The sequence below is a fragment of the Protomyctophum bolini genome (genome assembly GCF_963924005.1).
Source record: "Protomyctophum bolini genome assembly, chromosome: 14".
Classification (NCBI taxonomy): domain Eukaryota; kingdom Metazoa; phylum Chordata; class Actinopteri; order Myctophiformes; family Myctophidae; genus Protomyctophum; species Protomyctophum bolini.
The window spans coordinates 29,765,560-29,785,050 of NC_137875.1; the positions used below are offsets into that span (position 1 = coordinate 29,765,560).

The 19,491-nt window shown below is 42.5% G+C and overlaps 1 protein-coding gene across 1 annotated transcript in view; it reads left to right on the forward strand.

The window, feature by feature from the left end:
• LOC308328464 (deubiquitinase DESI2-like) overlaps positions 1 to 14,318 on the forward strand; it is a 32,211-nt gene extending 17,893 nt beyond the window's left edge. Inside the window, exons 2-5 of the mRNA XM_080782301.1 lie at positions 616 to 688; positions 766 to 859; positions 3,678 to 3,819; positions 8,501 to 14,318. Coding sequence (XP_080638427.1) covers positions 616 to 688; positions 766 to 859; positions 3,678 to 3,819; positions 8,501 to 8,815 — 624 coding nt within the window. The 3' untranslated portion in view covers positions 8,816 to 14,318. The remainder of the gene's footprint in view (positions 1 to 615; positions 689 to 765; positions 860 to 3,677; positions 3,820 to 8,500) is intronic.
• The last annotated feature ends 5,173 nt before the right edge of the window (positions 14,319 to 19,491 follow it).

The window sequence follows — 19,491 nt, forward strand, 5'->3', positions numbered from 1 at the left end:
TACCTCTATTTCACATCAATGAATGAACTCTACCCAACATCAACCTGGCCAATAGTGTTGCCGCCTCCTGCATGACATGACATGCCTGGTGATGATAAACGTGCTTCAGAGAAGATGGAACCTAATGACAGAGATCAGTGCAGCTCTGATCAATTATTGATTTTGTGTGTTGTGTCGGTCGGTGTGTGTGTGTGTGGGGGGGGGGGGGATTCAGTGAACATGTATAGGCTTATAGTTACATATCATGTTACAGGCAGTTCGGCTCACAGGGAGACAGAGATGAGAAAACATGCTTGTTATCCACTGAGTGGTTGTTACGACGTCATTTTCCTGTTAAATCTACAGAGTACACGTTTGTTTTAGATGAGATTAGATTTGGGTAGATTTGACCTTATTAAAACCTCGAGGGAGAATTTGTCTGCAATAGTCACGTTATCGGGTAACAACTAACAACAAATTTCACTGCGGTAACGTGTGTGACAAATCGTATGACTTTGATACTTAATCAATTCTCAATGTCCCCTCTATCCCTTCCCTAAATCTACCCCCTTCCCTCTCTCTCTGCCTCTTTCTCTACACCTCCCTCTCCCCCATCTCACTATCTCCCCCTCACAGTATTGGGTCAATGAGTTTACCGCCTCTATGGGCATCGGAGTCTTTCACTCAGGAATCGAGATCTATGGCAGAGGTAAGTTTCTACACACACACACACACATTGTTCAACAAATACAAATTGTTCCTAATGTGTACGCTGTATGTGTTCAGAGTTTGCCTATGGAGGACACCCGTACCCATTCTCAGGGATCTTTGAGATCACACCAGGCGATGCCACAGAACTCGGGGACACCTTCAAATTTAAGTGAGTGTTCAAGTGGCTTACTGCAGATCACACACGTTTTAGTGCATTCTTACTGCATGTGGGCGAATGTGGACCGATCCCACACTGAGTGCATGTGGGCGAATGTGGACCGATCACACACTGAGTGCATGTGGGCGAATGTGGACCGATCCCACACTGAGTGCATGTGGGCGAATGTGGACCGATCCCACACTGAGTGCATGTGGGCGAATGTGGACCGATCCCACACTGAGTGCATGTGTGCGTATGTGGACCGATCACACACTGAGTGCATGTGGGCGAATGTGGACCGATCACACACTGAGTGCATGTGTGCGTATGTGGACAGCTGGCAGTGAGTCAGTGATGCCAGTGAGTCATTCCATTTGACAAATTCTGAGCCAGAAGACATCCCTTCTAGACAAAGGTTTAATGTAAGTGTTTCGTAATTTATAACTTCCTGTTGATCACCCCACCGGGCGTCATCCAAAGGCTTTGGATGACGTATTGCCACTGGCGTATTTGCGTGTCTGAGTCATCCATCAAGCGCACTACATGGTGGTCAAGTGGATGGTGTACGACTGTGCTTAGGGCAGTGTGGTGGTGGTGGGAAACTTGAAAGACACAAAGTCGAGTCGTAAAGGAAAAAAGAAGAGTTCAAAGCCTTGCTGAGAGTTTCATTTGATAGATTAATTACAAAAATCATCGATCCAACCGCGCTGACGGTCATGTGAAGAAGAGTATGTGGAATTTGCAGCGCGAGGCCCGTATTCAGGAGGAAGGTGATATTCATATTAGCAGCCAGCAACTATTGTATTCGCTGAGCTGCGGCATATAGTGGTTTCTCAAAAAAAGAGGAACGACAACGGGACTGTCGGGAGTCGGGACATATTCCCTGTGATGTTTCCCTTTAGATCTGATCCCCGTCACTCACAGTTGCAATGTTGCATATGGGGAGAGCAGGTCATCCACGTTGATCCAAAACTGATCTAGATTATCAAGACATTATTTCAATTTGCTGCAAGGAAAGCTGCTGCTTGTGAGTAACATGTGAGTGCTTTATATAGTTGTCAATTATCTCTTCTCTGAAGTGGGAACGGCAAGTTCTCTCTTTATTTTTGGGGCGCATGAATAAGACAAACATTAAAAGTCCATAGACTTGGCTGCCACTGAAAGCCAGACGTTGGAGGGGATAGTGCCCCTCAAAAATATAGAAAATGAAATTAAAGAACACCATCATGAACACATTTAATCAACCCCAGATTAGGATTACGTGTTGATGGGCCTCTGTGCACCACCTTTTATTTCACCACAAAGTTCACTGTATGTCATATAAAGGCTATTTCCCCCCCACAGCTTCCTCACGTCCTTGAACACTGGGTTGGGACTCGGGAGCCAAGGTTGTGTCGCAGACCAATTTTTATTTATTTTTTGTTTCCTACATTTTGTTTTTCATTTTTAATATTTAAAAACATTTTCAAAAAACATTCCCAAACGAGCACAAATTGTCATGAGTTAAAAACAAAATTCAATTATTTTTTTCAGTCATTTCATGAAGAAATCAACAACAAAAAAGACATTCCATAATTTAGAAAACCAATGAAAATAGCTGATCTACAAACTCACAAAGCTGCGCAAAGCGAGTGCTGTGAGCTTGTAGATCTGTTATTTTCACTAGTTTGGGTCCCAGGCAAACGTCTAATTTCTCTTTTGGGTCACAGGGTAAAACGTTAGGGAACCACTGGGCAAGTACACCAGCCTAGCTCCGCGGAGCACCCTTCTCTAGTTTGTATTGCTTTATGTGTTGATCTAAAACTTTTCATGTGGTTTTGATGCTGCTCTCTAGGCCAGGTCGCCCTTCATTATGACAGATAATCTGTATTTGTAAAGCAACAACAAAATAAAAATGGTGCATTTATATAGCGCCTTTATCCAAGGCGCTTTACATAGATTGTGCATTACATTCACCCATTCACACACACATTCATACACCGATGGCGGTGGAAACCATGCAAGGCAACAACCAGCACATCAGGAGCAATTTGGGGTTCATTGTCTTGCTCAAGAACACTTCGACCTGCCACTGCCGCACTGAGTCACTCAGTTATTTAGTCAGTGAGTCATACTGTGTGTGTGTGTGTGTGTGTGTGTGTGTGTGTGTGTGTGTGTGTGTGTGTGTGTGTGTGTGTGTGTGTGTGTGTGTGTGTGTGTGTGTGTGTGTGTGTGTGTGTGTGTTATGCTGCTGTGTATTATTTCTGCTCTAGTTGATCCACCCCATAGCTCAGCAGAAACCACATGGGGCGCACACACTGCACACACACACTCATGCTCTTTCCAAGTAAGTCAGTGGAGCATAAATGTAGATGCTCCAAGACAAATAGCTGTATTGTCCACTCCCTCTGTCAAATGGATCAGCTCCAGCAGTCCTGTGATCAGCAGTCTGACATGCTTTATGGTATGAACGTATCAACACACATATCAGTGCACAGCAAGCGAAATATTATGACCATGAAATGGACTGCCCACGTGAATCCAGGACCGCTCACGTGGATGTGTAAACAACTAAATGTACTGCAACATTAGGAATCTTGTGATCGTAATGTGTTGACACTGCCATAAATCAATTTAACTTGAAACTTCCCATATTTCTGTTCCACCCTTCCCTCGTTGTCCCTATTTACACAACGGCTATTTTAGCTCTCACGTCATACGCACCAGGGGTGGAGTGGCGTCTCACATGAGATCAAAATTGCAACCGTAGGAATATGGTCAATCACCCCATCTCCATTCATCTCGTATCCCTCTAACCATGTACCTGCTTTTCTACCTCTCTCCACAGAGAAGCCATAGTGCTGGGCAGCACAGATTTCACGGAGGAGGACATAGAGAGGATCGTAGAGGAGATGGGGAAGGAATACAAAGGCAATGCCTACCACCTCATGCACAAAAACTGCAACCACTTCTCCTCAGCCCTGTCAGAGGTGGGGATGTGCATACACACTTGTGTTGCCTGCTTAATGCAACAGGCTGTTTGGGGGTTGATATTACTATGACTGCAAAAATAGTACAGTACAGTCTGCTACAGTACAGCACGGTATGGTACAGTACAGAAAAGTATTGTACAGTGCAGTACCGTATGGTACAATACAGTATGTTACAGTACAGTCCAGTCTGCGACATTACGGTACGGTACGGTACAGTACAGTCTGCTACAGTACAGTACAGTCTGCTACAGTACAGTACAGTCTGCGACATTATGGTACGGTACAGTACATTAGGGTACAGTACAGTCTGCGACATTACAGTACGGTACGGTACATTACGGTACAGTACAGTCTGCTACAGTACAGTACAGTCTGCTACAGTACAGTACAGTCTGCAACAGTACATTACGGTACAGTCTGCTACAGTACAGTACAGTATGGAACAATACAGTACACTACAGTACAGTATGGAACAATACAGTACAGTACAGTATGGTACAGTACAGTATGTTACAGAACACTGGCCACCTGGATGGCATGGCTCGGCGCTAGAGTTGTTCTAGTTGTTTTAATTAACATGACCAGGTTAAAGCAGCAAAAACAGCTGTCCAAAACTGCACCATGCAGAGGAACATTTTGTTGGAATGACTGTCGAAAATATTTGTAACTTAATGTCATGGTGCTTGAGATGACACTATTTCAAATTCAATGCATGAGATTGTCTGTCATCACATACAACTCCAGCGGCATGTTTTTCCTTGAGCTCAATCTGGTGAAACGTCAAATTATTTGCTGCTACAAGATTACGATTTTTGACCAAATGGCTCTATCGATATTGTGACGATATTGTGGGGATTGTGTTCTACGGTGCTACGGGCTAAGGTGGAGTCTGAAGAGATGAGTTTTCAGACTACGGCGGAAGATTGGGAGTGAGTTTGCAGTTCTAATTTCAATGGGGAGATCATTCCATTAACATCATATGCAGGTGTGTGTGACTGTGTGTGTGTACACGTTACACATCCACCCTCCCATTAGCCGGTTTTAACATAGGATAATATAAAGCACCACCCTTAGCCATTTTCAACCTGGCGTCACTATTTTGGGGCATGTCATTATTATTCTAGTTATACACTTTTCTGTCTATTCCATACCCGGTTGTGTTGATTCAGATTGACATGTACGCAGATTCTATCACCACTTGCATCTTAGTCGAAATAGCGATGACATGGAACGGGCACATTAAACTTAGTGTGATTTGCTGCAGTTGCCTGGGCAACACCAGACAGTTATGGCAACAAAATCAAGTTTGGAAGCTGTGTTGTGTGTGTGAGCCCAGTCAGTGCTGGTAGAATGTTGCACTAGGGACTAGGCACTATTCTCTGATCTCTCTGGAAGGGGAAATGTTTTATCACCCACAATCTAAGATCGTATCACATCATATCATATCATATCATATCACCCACTCCTACTTGAACGGCTAATACATACACAACACATACTGTATAGACACAAAGTCAGGGGAAGAAAAGCAAGCCTACATAAACGTACACACTAAAATAGGCCTACATAAACACATTCAGAATGAAACGTTCTCATTTGTTCTCTTTCTCTCACGCACACACACACCCACGCACGCACGCACGGAGGCGCACACACTCACACACAGCACACGCATGCACAAGCAGACAGGAAACCGTAGGTGGTTTTTCCCTCAGGGCTGGAACATCATGTTTACTCATGTAACCTCTCAGACATGCAGCGTTTGAGCATGAGAGAGGGGTAGCTGGAGGACATGATAGTGAGTGGGATGCAGAACGAGATAGAGGGGAAGAAGGATGGAGAATGAATAGGAAGAAAGCGAGAGAGATGGGAGGGGGTCTCATGTTTATTTAGCTCTGATAGATCAAGCATGGCGGTTAATTCCCCAGAGAGAGGGCTTTTGATGTGTGTGTGACGTATTTGGTGTGTGCTCTGATGATGCTCTTTATGGTCTGAAATTGTGCTAGACATGCACACACTACTGTACATATATTACTTTGATCAAAATGTTACTTGAGGTTCTTTCCTCTGTTCTTCTCTCCTCTACTTTATTCTACTTTCCTTTATTAGAATACATCCCCCTTTCCATGTCTTTCCATGCCTCTGTATGTAATGTAAACGTAGCAGACTTCAGATATGGGGTGAAAAGATTCCCTAAGAGATTAGTCTGCAGGGACGTGCAGAGAGTGTTAGAGAGGCAGGGGCTGAAATCTTGTAAGAGGGCACTTACAAGAGCTCACAACGCGTTGAGAGCTTGTAGATCAGCTATTTTCGGGGCGCAACCCAGAACTCTTATCTACTGGAGATGTGGTGTACGACATGGATTTAGAAACAAATGTTTTCCAACGCAAAATGGTGCGTTCCAAGTTAAGGAGACTTCGGGGAAAAAATATTCTCCTGAAAGGAGTGGCATTTGCATTTCTTCCACTGTAGTAAATGCTGCATTTGTTGTCTTGAGAGGGCAATTGTTTTACGGGTAAAAGGGCAGGGGCTGAAGCCCCCTCTGATGTCTGTGTGCACGTCCCCGTTAGTCTGACTTTAAGTGCATGGAATGTGAATAATTTGCTTATACTCTCTCCCTCCTTTTCATTTGAGTAAGCGGTTATGTAATACGTGATTAAAAAGTCTTTGTGGTTGTAAGTGAACATACTGGCGCCCGGGTATCTTAGTCTGTGCTCCAATATCTGAAAGAGGCAGTCTGCCAGTAAGATGATTCAGTTTAACCGTCTGTGGGATCAAAGACCGGGGTTCTTGGAAGTCCCTCGTACCGTAATGACTTAATAGCATTGTCTGGCTGTCTGGAGGTAAACACCACTGATGATTGGTTCCACTACTGGACCACTAGCCTTCCACAGAAGAAGGCATCTGCTGCAAGCTGCATGCATGGAGAGGTGGAAGAAGGGAAGCGAGAGAGAGACTCGGACAGGCAGGCAGTGAGACAGAAAGATTGAGAAAAGGACTACAGTGTCAGTATAGAGGGTATGCGCGTGACATCCTCATCAAACCCGGAAGTTATGCAGGAATGCCTATACTCACTTTCTGATGGAAGGAGTAGCTGAATGGATGAAAGGAGAGTGGGTGATTGAAAAGTTATTAGGAAGCATAAATGGAGAGATGGATAGATTTATGAATGAATGTCTTTAGTGCGCGCTCAAGGTCCATAGAAAAACACAATTACATACATAGAAAACTGTCCAAATATACATGTTAAACAGGCATTTGTGACAGATAAATACAGGCTTTTAAGCCAATGTCTCCTAAGGCTAGAGGGAGTATCTAGTACTTCACTGGGTTACTTATACTGACATAAGTATGCCCTCATGCGGTTACATGAGGGCTTTTTCATTCAGAATGAAAACTTCAGAATTAATTAATTCAGAAGTACGTTTTTTGCTGCGTGTTCATGGGAAATGGTCATTCCGAATGAGTGTTTACATGGACAATACTTTTACTTGAGTATTTCCAATACTTTTACTTCTACTCCACTACATTTCAGGTAAAACAAAATAATAATAATAAAAAAACACTTTTATGCCATATTACTTTATATTTGATGTATCCTGTAGCCTATGAGAGGTTGCTCTCAGAGATGTGAAATTAAACATGTCTAGTTTCTTATAATAAATCAAAACAAGAGCATATTATAGCCATACCAATTACATGGAAACAAGCATGCACAGAAAGACCAGAATTAACTTAATTCCGAATGAGTGTTTACATGAGTCCACAATTGTTTCAATAGGATAAAAATGGAATAAACCGGTCAGTTACATCTTTTAATAGGATTTAACTTTTATTCTGAATGAAAAGGGGATTTAACTGTCCATGTAAACAGCCAGTGATGCTATTCACAGACTCATCCAAGTGACACATGAATCTATGCATTCAATTCCAAAGAACAGCCTGACTCTTGCAGCCACAAACATTGCACTTGCACTGCACCATTCAAGGGCAAGGCCTTGAGTATTGCATAGATCTGCAGAATTCATGAATAAAATCATGGGTGTGACATTTACTTACATAAGCAAATAGCAAATGGACAATGGCATTCTTCTCATCTTAAAGATCCATTTAAATGAATATCATATTTTTTTATATTGTGAGAAAATATCCTCCAATTGAATACCTAGTTATTTGTTTAGCATATCAATTAATTTGCATCATGTCAGTGGTCAGTCAGTGAGGTCATTGTAGAAACTCAGAAAGATGCCTTCAGTATTCATTTACTCTAATGGATATTTGTTGCCTTGTTACTTCCTCAGACTGAAGAAGCGATCAATTACATACTGTACTGTCAGTGAAAATGCCCCTCTGTGTAGTTTCTTTTTAACAACTTCCTGAATCTCGGCTTTTATTTTAAATGCATTCTTTTGAGAATTCAGTTGTTTATGTGTTAACTGCTAGGCTTCAGCCAAATAAGGTTTGGGTCAGGAGGGGGCGCCAAAACCCTGTGCCTGAGGAAAAATACAGTATAGTTCACCATCAAACTGAAATAATCAAGTGAAAATCTTAAAATTTGATATTTATAGCATCCCCTTTTCCCCTCTTGATTGATGACTCACCCTCGACCCAGGTAACTCCACCCATCGGGGACTTTTAAGGCAGATCATAAATCATTTCTCTCTTCCTCTCTCACCAGATCCTGTGCGGCAGGGAGATCCCTCGCTGGGTGAACCGGCTGGCCTACTTCAGCTCCTGTGTCCCCTTCCTGCAAAGCTGCTTGCCCAAGGAGTGGCTCACACCGGCCGCGCTACAGACCAGTGTCAGCCAGGCAGTGGTGGCCAGTGGCGCCGGAGGAGGAGGAGAGCTGGAGGAAGGGGAGGACCCAGCGGCCGCCATGTCGCCCTGTTCCTCTCCACCTCCTTTTCCAACCTCTTCCTCTTCCCCCAGCCCTTCCTCCTCGGCGCTCCTGCCCCGCCACCAGCCTCCTCATCGCTACCAGCCCAGACGGTAGGGGGCGCCTGCGTGGGAGCGTGGGGCTGGGGGTGGGTTTAGGGACAGGACAATCGACATATCCCAATATCTTTGAGAGGACATTGAGCCTACTTACCTGGCGGAGAAGCTTCTTTGGATGAGATGCAGGCTGAATTGGGGTGGGATTTGGGGGCGACTTGTGAGTCACTGGAGAGTGACTTTGTGGATTTAAACAGTGTTTCTTTTCATATATAATATATATCCCTTGGAAAGGTGGCATGTTGGCTTTTTAGTTGGTAGGTCCTGTCAACAGAAAGCCACAGTTTTGAACCTTGGGATGCAGATTCTGTCAAAGTGTCTTAACTCTCCTTCAGTGGTTCATTCATTGTGCATCTCTCTGGATAGCAGGGGCCGATTAATGCATACCATTTTTTACAATAAGACTGAACATGGTTGTGTTGGTCTGTAGCACGGGTGTGCAATCCTAAACAGGACAAGAAGCTTACCTTTCACACCTGAAGCTGACAAATGAGGGGATGAGTAGGTCGTGATCAACAATTCTGACCAACAATTCTGTGGTCATAGTAAACAACCATATTTTCAGCAATTTATTTCTTGAGATGCTTGCGGTGAGCATGGATATTTCTGGCTCTTTATACGTGGAGGGAATATTGGAAAGCCTCCCAACTCACAGAGCCTTGATTCATATTTTGTCGCATGCTAGTGCTGTGTGTTGAAAATAGATGGCCTACAAGGCTCACAACACGTTGTGAGCTAGTAGGTCTGCTATTGTTCACGCGCGACACCGTAGTGTGACGGACTATAGATTAGTCTTAAGACCCAGGGGATGCTCCCAACTGTTGCCATGACAACTCAGTGGGAGTCCTTAGTGAAACAGCTTGGTGCTAAACTGAAACCGCTTACCTGACACCCCAGCCCAAAGAACAAGATTCACAGAACATTTAATGCAATGTGAATGGGAAACACCACTCTGATAAGAGCAGAAGGCTGTTGTGTACTTTAAAGTACCCAACAGCGAACCACGTCCGGTATAGTGCCCCTTTGCCAACTGCTCAATACGCAACAGCGTCCGGTACTGACCCTTTGCCACAAGCATAATTGTCCATTATTTTGTGTCCATTATTTTGTTCCCATCTGACCCAAGAACAGAGGTCTGCCTGATTGCTGTGTAAACGGCTGTTTTTTATTTACCATTTATACAACACTATGGGCTGTTATGCCATTAAGAAATGTTGGGCCATGTTCACATAGGTTGTTTACTTGAACACAGCTGGGTATTTCTTCAGTTGTTTTCAGTGGTTTGCTTGCAGCAGGTGTGTGTCACCAACGCGCTGCGGTGCATTTCGAGTGTCCTGTACGTTTGTCACAGCTTTTGCATTGGCATGGCTAAAGAGGAGAGGAGACCTCAACATTGCACGTACTGGGACTAAAGTGTATGGATGCTGTAGCAGCTTATTATCAATCCGAGCAATTGTAACAAGTTTTCCCATTTGCATTGGCTCATAATGTAATGTGAATATCAGGACTTATAAGCTTCCTATTGCTGCATTCTTGGGGTCGAGAACTAGAATCAGTCTCCTTCCTACGATCCTACCCAAAACAAGGAGGAAAAGATATCAGAGATAATTTTCTGAGGGGTGTTCAGTTCCTGTTTGTACTTGCTCTCCCATAGTACCTTCCTATTTTCACAGTTTTTCATCATCGCCATAAATCAATCTTCACTAATGCCATTGCCCGTCATAGCATGGAACCATTACGTGCTCTGTCTCACAGAGGCAGGCTGTGAATAGCTCGGAAATGTACCCAAATTGACATAATTGGCAGGGATGAATCGCTCTCTAGAGGCCCAGAATGGGGAAGTTAGAATCTCTACATTCACCATGTGGAATATAACAGCATGTGAAAATGATTGTGTACCTTTTGGGCTAGCAAGTCAAGAACTCGACTGATGTCATGTCACCCTGGTAATTTTCTCAGACGTTTTCACTGATCACTCTTCTAGAGAGACAGAACACTTGAGAAAAATGTTTCACATGCTACATTATGTTATACTACAGATTGGTGAAGTGAACATTTTATGTCTGTCATGTGGAGCCTACTGTATTGGCTATCTTACAGGTTTCACATGCTTCTACACACGTGTGTGTACACACACACACACACACACACACACACACACACACACACAGGTCCAAACAGGAGGGGGACAAACTTGCATACACATTAAAGCAATGGCAATGTGAAGAACATGCATGCACAATCACATACAGTACTATACTTGGATGCCTTCAGACAAATGAAAGGGAATGGCAAGCTAATGTGCATTCTAAACACAAAGAATCACATTCACCTTAAAACAGCGAAAGTGCCCCCTAGAGCCTCCTACCAGCTCCATCATAGTCCAGCCTGCAAAACATCAATGTTGTGTTGGGACAGCACATTTCTGTTACTATGGAGCAAAGCGTATGCCATTAACAATACATAGCATTTTTATCCAGTGTGTTAAATATCTGTTAAAAAACAAAACATATGTTACCAAATTGTATTTTGTTTAAATATAGAGGATTAAAGCTACAATCTGGTATTTCTGCTTGTTGTCTCTCCTTGAGCAGCAAGACATGATTATCTCCACCTGACTAGAATGGCAGGGGTGGAGGTATGTTTTAAGTATTAAGCTAATCTTGCGAACTACTGCACCGATAAGCATAATTTATTTTGTACACATGGCAGTAGGCCAAGAAAGTGTTTTTTCTTTTTTTTGTGTATGTGTGAATTCATAATCTCTCACCCACTGTCCCTCCAGGCTATGGAGTGGAACTAGCCAGTCAGATAATAAAATATAATCATATTGTAAATGCTGCAAATAATTAGGATATTTTGTGACAATGCATCCTAGCGTAATGCATCCTAGCGTAATGCGCCATGCGCACACACCGGACACTGGGTCCCCCCTTTTCCACCAAAATAATTTTGGTACTAGAACTGGTTCCGTTCTAGATTTTTGGAACCTTGGTGCTTTCATGGAACTGCCAGTTCAACCTTGGTGGAAAAGGGACCTGGGAGGGAGAGAAGACGCACTTTGACATTACTGCACCAGACAGTGTACCTCCTGGAACATTATATAACATTGCTACAAAATTATTTCTGACATCCAGTGCTGACAAACGGTTACATTCATTCTGCCACTGCAACACTGCTCTGTTACTCAAAGCAGCCATCATAGGCATCAAACCACATTATCAATACATACACCTTGTCTAGTACAGATTCTATTCAATGTAATCATGGTGTCATGTTACCCACATAATGTTTACTCTAAGTGAATGCGTCCATCGACATACATGTTTTGTTTGGATGCAATGCCACATGTCATCACTACCAGTGTCACATTCTTCCACAGCCCTGGGTAGGCCACCAGGGCTGGTGGTGATACGCATGATGCAGTGTGCCCTTTTCTCATCAGAATTATGTTAGCTTCCACCTGTAAAATGGCATCAACTGCAGCGAGAGGTGCAACATTTCACAGCAGCAGAGCATAGTGTCTCCGACCATGGCAAATGTGAGTTATTAACTATTATCATACGCCACCTTAAAGAAGGATATAATATAAATTAACTACAATAAATCCCGGATCTGAGCTTTACATTTTCAAAAGTTACTACAACTGGAGGAAAGTACTGTCCTATATTTTTTGTGTCATGTATAATGCAATCTTGTAAAATGGAACAAAACTCCTGAAAGTAATTTGTGAAAAAGAGCGTGTGCTGTCCCAACCTCAAAAGTGTGTGTGTGTGTGTGTGTGTGTGTGTGTGTGTGTGTGTGTGTGTGTGTGTGTGTGTGTGTGTGTGTGTGTGTGTGTGTGTGTGTGTGTGTGTGTGTGTGTGTGTGTGTGTGAAAATGCTACACACCCTTTTTAAGATATTTTTTTCTGGCTATGGTTATACATTTCTTTTTTTGTTCATTTTTTTTTACTCGAAGACAGTGTTCAAATGGTGTCCTTTTTTATCCCTCGTCTGTTGATCTGGACTCTGGTTTCTGTTTTGTTTTGTATAGATCTCATAAACTCAGGACTCCAAAATGCGTTGTTATATGAATAGCTTTTATTGTCTTTTCCACACACACACACACACACACACACTCGTTTTTCTTTTTTCTTTGTTGCTTTCTTTCCTAATGCAGTAGTACTACTAGTCACTCAATAGAGCTTTTCCCCCAGAATGCACATTGGCAGTGCATTTTTGTAATCCTGTCTTTGATAAAGAAAAAAAAGAGCTTTTGTTTACAACTTGACCGTGTATGTATGTTTATATGAGAGCATGTTTCTCTTTGTTTGAGATTTCTGTGTGTTTGCATGCGCGTGTGCGCATAGGCTTGTATTTTATGACAACCAAGAAGCTGCCATCTGGTCCAAACCCTCTCCCTACAACACACACACACACACACACACACACACGCAGTAACAGTCATACATACTAACATACTGTACTGTACTCATACAGTCTTAAGAAATCCCATTCTTCCATCAAGCTTACTTATTACTTATGGATATTTACAATGCAGTTATCTTGGTTATACAGTGGTAGCCTTGAGGTTCTGATATCACGCTTGTGCCTAGAATGCAGCCAGTTTGAATCCCCTGTTGTGGTAGGGAAGGTCCAGGTGGGACACGCCTCAACTAACTGCCGCCATTTAGGACAAATGTCAGAATTACCTACTGCTAAATTCTGTAAGTTTTACACTGACTTAAAGTAAAACTTTGAACACTTCGCAGTGTCTTATTTTTTTGCTGTACACCCACGAGGTGTGAAATCTAAAATGACCATGAGCCATCTTCCAGATACTGAAAAACGTTTTTTTGACAGCCACTGGATATTTATTTTCTGTTCCAAAACAAATCCAGCTGTCTGTGAAAATAGTGAGTGACTGGTGGATTTCCTCTAGCACACATGTATAGTACACATACAGTGCACACACGCACACACACACACACAGTACATACTCTTACTGCTGATGTCAACCCCTCACCATGTGGTGGCTGTGCCTGATGATTTTTACTGTACCCGCCCAGCTCACTGAGCTCTGCACTGTTTTCTTCTGCCGTTTGTCTGTCACCAAACACAGACAGACATGAGGGAGGAGGGCCAGGTTTACTAGAGTTCTCATTGCTTCTGGTTGTCTTTACTGTACATCCCAAACAGTTGATGGAATATAATTGTTTCTTTTTAAGATGTACAGTATATAAGTATCGTTATATACTGTATATATAATACAAAGTAATTGCTTCTTTTTTTTTTGCTAAAACAAAGATATTGCACAGATTTTGCTTTGTTTTACCTCTAGAAGACTCAAGTCATACAATAAGAACATCCTATGCTATGATATTAGACTGGGAAACCTTGGCCTTACATCCCTTCTTAACCTTGGAAAACTGACTTCAGATGTTTTACACCTTTGTTAGAGCCTTCAGTGGAGCTGAAAAGATTTGTATCCTGTCATTAAAGAACAATATATGGTTTACAACATTAGTTTGTGTCATGATTGTTTCATTTATCTGTGTTTTTGGACCTCGGGAAAACAAACTGGTAGACTGAATATGCACAAGAAGAAAATGTATGATTTATAGCTTTATGCTTACATAATTACACCACCAGTGTTGGTGGTCCTAAAATTTTTCTCCTGGTGATTTTAGAGCCTTGTCTCAACTATCTCAGACACAGTGTCCACAGTGGCCTCTGGCCCCTCTGCTACTCTCTTCTTACAACAAGGCAATGCTTCCAGTACCGCCCTGGGTCCTTGACTCATAAATAAATAGAGGAACGGGTCCACCAGAGGGCTGAAGTAGAGCAATAAGTGAGAAACTAGTCCCAGGTAGCGTACCTCATCTTGAAAATATAATGACTCCAGTAGCACACTCAGGATGAAGGGGAGGTAAAGAAGGGTGTAGTTGCTGCATATGACCATCAGTCCCAATGCCATACGCTTCCTCTCCACTGTCTGGGGGGTGGACTGAGGGCAGCAGTGTAGTGCCCTCCAGGAGTCCAGGGCAAAAAACAGGAGGAACGGGAACGGGGCAAGCAGAGCCACGGCGAACCAGAAGAAGTAGTGGAGCATGGCAAGGGCTAGGATGGCAAACGGGGCGCCCCAAACAGCCATGGAAATGAGAGCATTTTTCTTGAGTATGGTGAAGCAGCCCTGGCACTGCGGGTAAGCTACCAGGAGATGGCGCTCCTGCGCTATGCATGTCATGAAGGTGACGTTGGACACAATGCCGAAGAAGAAGAGAAGTTGTGTCGTCATGTCACCAGAGTCTGCGGACGGCAGAACGCTCGTGCTGGTCCCCATCTCTGGCCTCCCAAAGAAACTCAGGACATCAGCTACCAGCAGACTAATGATGTAAATGGGTACCTTGTTCTGACCTGTTGTGAAAAATACATTTTATTAGTAATTTACATTCAAACATCCATTTTATGCAAAGTTTGGAATCTGATTACAAAACAAAGGATATGATTTAGATTTGCTTTGTGCAAGCACATACTGTAGCCTACATGAGATCAAGTGTCGTCTTGGTGACGAATGGTGGACACAAGTTACAACACAAGGGGGTGTTAGGAATAGGGTGTTTGTGACTGATTTGGAATGCGTCATCAGAATTCCCTTTTGGTTCTTGGGATGTTTTGACCGTTGACACATTTGACACACCCTCCCCAAAGGCGCCAGCTATAGGGTGATCAGACCTGCAGAGCTTGCGTCCCTTTCCCAATTAATCATCGGAGTTGACTTGATGTTGAGTGGCAGACATCCCAAGTGACTATACATGGCAGATACCCAGCATGGCAGCAAGGGTATCCTTTTTCCCTGTGTCAAGCTTAACCTGACTACATACCTCCTGGCCTGCTACTCCGGGGTCAAGGCGTCTTTCCTCTTCATAAATAGCCACAACAAACATACATTTAATGCTAATATATATAAATAATATAAATTAATTCCTTATTGTAATTTGGGCAGTGGTGGAAACTGGAAAGGGGGTTTGAAAAGTGCTATACAAATAATGTTCATTATTACTTTCACTTAACCTCTTAAGTGTGTGGAGGGGTCAAAAACATCAGAGTTGGAACCGGAGACGGTACCAATTGGGTCTCCATTTACCCGCTGAGAGCTGTTCATGAGGTGGACAGCAATGGGGCTCAAGAGGTTTTAAGTACCTTTTTTAATTTAGTATTATACTAAACTTTTTTGAAAACAAGAATTATGGAGTTGTTCAGATGGGTGGGCTGTGAACGTTATTGAGATTTTGAAGTGGGCCCTGATCCAGAAAAGGTTGAGAACTACTAACTTAGAGCATTCCAAACAGCTACTTATTTCTTAATTTGCTTGAGTATGTCTGAAATACCTTCTTCTAAGTGAGTAATATTTAAGTCATGTAATTGCACTTCTGTTTGGGTATAATGTTCTTTGTCTGAGGTTCTTGTCATCTTTCCAGCCCTGTCGTCAAAGCTTTATAATTGTTCATTGTTTGATTCTGTTTAATTAACACTGACAGAAGCCACGCCATGCTTGTTATTGAGTTATGTGTAGGCTACTTTAGTCCTGCGTCATTCATTCAGGTAATCTAACCACTCAGCAGCACACGACTACACATACGAGCAATGTATGTGTGCGTACTGGGATCTAATCTTGCCTCTGAAGTGTTTGGCAGCCTGGCATACAAGTACACCCTCTGGAGAGCCTAACAATAGAACACACCTTATGACCCTAACAACAAGGCTACCATGTCCTAAACATACAAAAACAAACTGATGTTAAGTGAAATTATCCTAATAAAAGGTTGAAATTATACATATATTTTTTTAATTTGCGGGGTAGATTTGATGGCCCCAATAGTTGATTAAACTTATTTGATTGAACTTATTTCAAACACACACACACACACACACACACACACACACACACACACACACACACACACACACACACACACACACACACAGTTCACACAGTTCACACTAGTTCATGTTAATATTATTTTTAAATTGCAGTTTTCATTGTACCTTTAACTAGGTTCTTCATGACGTAAATAGCCAATCCGATGGCAGGCAGCCCGATGCTGAAGGTCAGCCAACCAATCACCTTGGCAACATAGTCTGAAGGGGGAGTGGTTGCGTTGGTCGTGTTGTTGGTGAAGAAAGTGACAGCTGATATCACAGTGTTTATGTCAATGACTGCCATACAGGTGTCCCAGTGGTTGAGGTTATAGTGTTGAGATTAAGCAATTCTTCAGCCGAGGAAGGATTAGGAAGATGTTATTAATATGAGTGTACAGAAAGAGCCATAGTACACGCAAAGGGAACACGTTTGAGATATAGATTTAATTGTAGGCTACCTTAGGTACCTGTATAGTGTATATGGCAGGTGTTCTTATCCAGAGCAACACAGTCAACAACAGTCTCCATGCAGATTTGGTCACGTTGAACGTTTTTGGAAATGATCAATCTACAATGTCTCAAGTCTTTTAGTTTGCACAAATATTTTGTGTATTTAAGGCATCATGGGTTCCAAATTCCAATTCCATTGCAAATTAAGAAAGAAAAATACCAGTAATTTCAAAACAGTACTTTAAACAAAGTTGCTCTTCATTCAATCATTCAACTTTTCGTTACTGAAAATCTTTGCTGTAGACAGGACTGGGCATCCATCCATAACTGTCAACAGGTCACGTTTGCTTGTAAACCACCTAAACAATAGGACGTACGTACCCCACAAAAAATGCTTCTCATTCCACCACACATGTTTTTAGATGCCCCGCCAGGCCATGTTCCCTTTGTTGTTTTGTTGGATGTTGTCATCAGCATGCTCCTGGTTTGCCGCTTTAAATCAAGGGGCCACTGTTGCGATTGTGGAATCTTCATCAACAACTTCCAACATTCCTGGAATCAGTCTGACCACCTGGCTTGTGCCAATTGATGTTTTTGTGTAGTCATCTGTCAAATGCGTCCATCGCTGTTCCCTTCATCCAAGGTTTACAGATGCCTCCTACCATCGTGTTGCGAGATGAGTGCTCTGTAAATATGCCAATACCATTATGCAAAGTGCCAACATAGTCTTATCTAAATATCAATAAAGGTAATTAGTCACAGACAGTGTCAGCATAATCGACTCACATTTGCATCAGATGGGCTTCTGTGCAACTGTAGACTGACTCCACTGTGTTTATTAGTTTTCCCCTCTTTAACAGGCAGTTGTTCTCCGAGTTTCATGACCCTGCTTGGTCCCATGAAACATGTTAAAAATGAGGAAATAAGCAATATTTTCTGATTTCCTGATGAATATACTTTTCAGACTGTCAGTATAATGTGGGTGTTTATTTTAGGGAGTTGTTTATTGCAGCTGTATTAGAACTCAGACATGTATTTCCTTATCTGCACAGAACTGGCTGATAAGCAGGTTTGACTGGGGCCTTTGTTTCTGTGGTCTGCATGGATCAAACACTGTGTTGATTATGAAACATAAAGAGAGCATTTTGCATTGAAGTCCACAGTTCAGTTCATGTAGATTTACTGAATGTATAGGCTCTTCCTTGTAGTGTATAACGCACAAATGCATGATGCATCCCACCCAATATTTTATATATGATTTATTCTAATTTTATTCTATAATTATTTGTCTATGTATTGTGTACTATTAAGCAATATTTTCTTTATATATATATATATATATATATATTTATCCCAAGATTTTGCAACCCAGTTTTTTCACCCAGTGCCAATTATCTAATGTAATCCTGGGCGCTACACTTCCTCTGTCAACCTGGGGGGGGGCAGCGGACTGACCTCACGCTTCCTTCTATGCATGAGTAGTCCAAGCTGCTTCTTTTCACCTGACAGGGGGGAATTTCCCTGGCCGGACATAGCGAGTTGAAGGAACACATTATTTCGACCAGTTCCTTTCCCCTCCTTCAGGCTGGCCAGGGGGAGGTCGTTTTAGAGACCACGACCAGGATTACTGCATGTTTTTGTGAGGGTACCTACCTACACTAGTAGTTCAGTGGCCTTGTGGTTAGAGTGTCCGCCCTGAGACTGGGAGGTTGGGGTTCAATCCCCGGCCGGGTCATACCAAAGACTGTAAAAATGGGACCCAATGCCTCCCTGCTTGACACTCAGCATCAAGGGTTGGATTCCCGGCGACATACTAGTGTCATGTCCAGGGGGTGTACTTGTACATCAAGCTGCCTCACGCTACAGAAACAGGAGATAGGCTCCTGCCCTATGGGCCTCATGGCTCTGCAAGGCTACTTACTATACCTACCCTAGTGTTGGGACCCTAGAAAATGAATTTTGTTTCCGCGTCATGGGCACTACTCATTCAATGCATTTTTTCATAGATAATACCCTTCTGAACTTTGGGTTAAAAGTACTACTCATAATATCCTGCAGTATTTTGTCACAGGCCAGAAATGTATATAAAAGTATATAACCAAAAAAATAAAATCTTGTGCTGCTGTTTTTGTAAAATGTGTTATATTGATTTTGGCAACACAAAATCTTTATATATCATAAATACATATACCTAACATCTGAAACAAGTACTGGTGCCTTAGTTTGTGTGAATCTAGATCATAAAATGTAGCAAATTTGTTAAAAGAAAACGCTTCAACTAACATTATTGGCACCCAGCACAATGAAACATACACATAGTCAA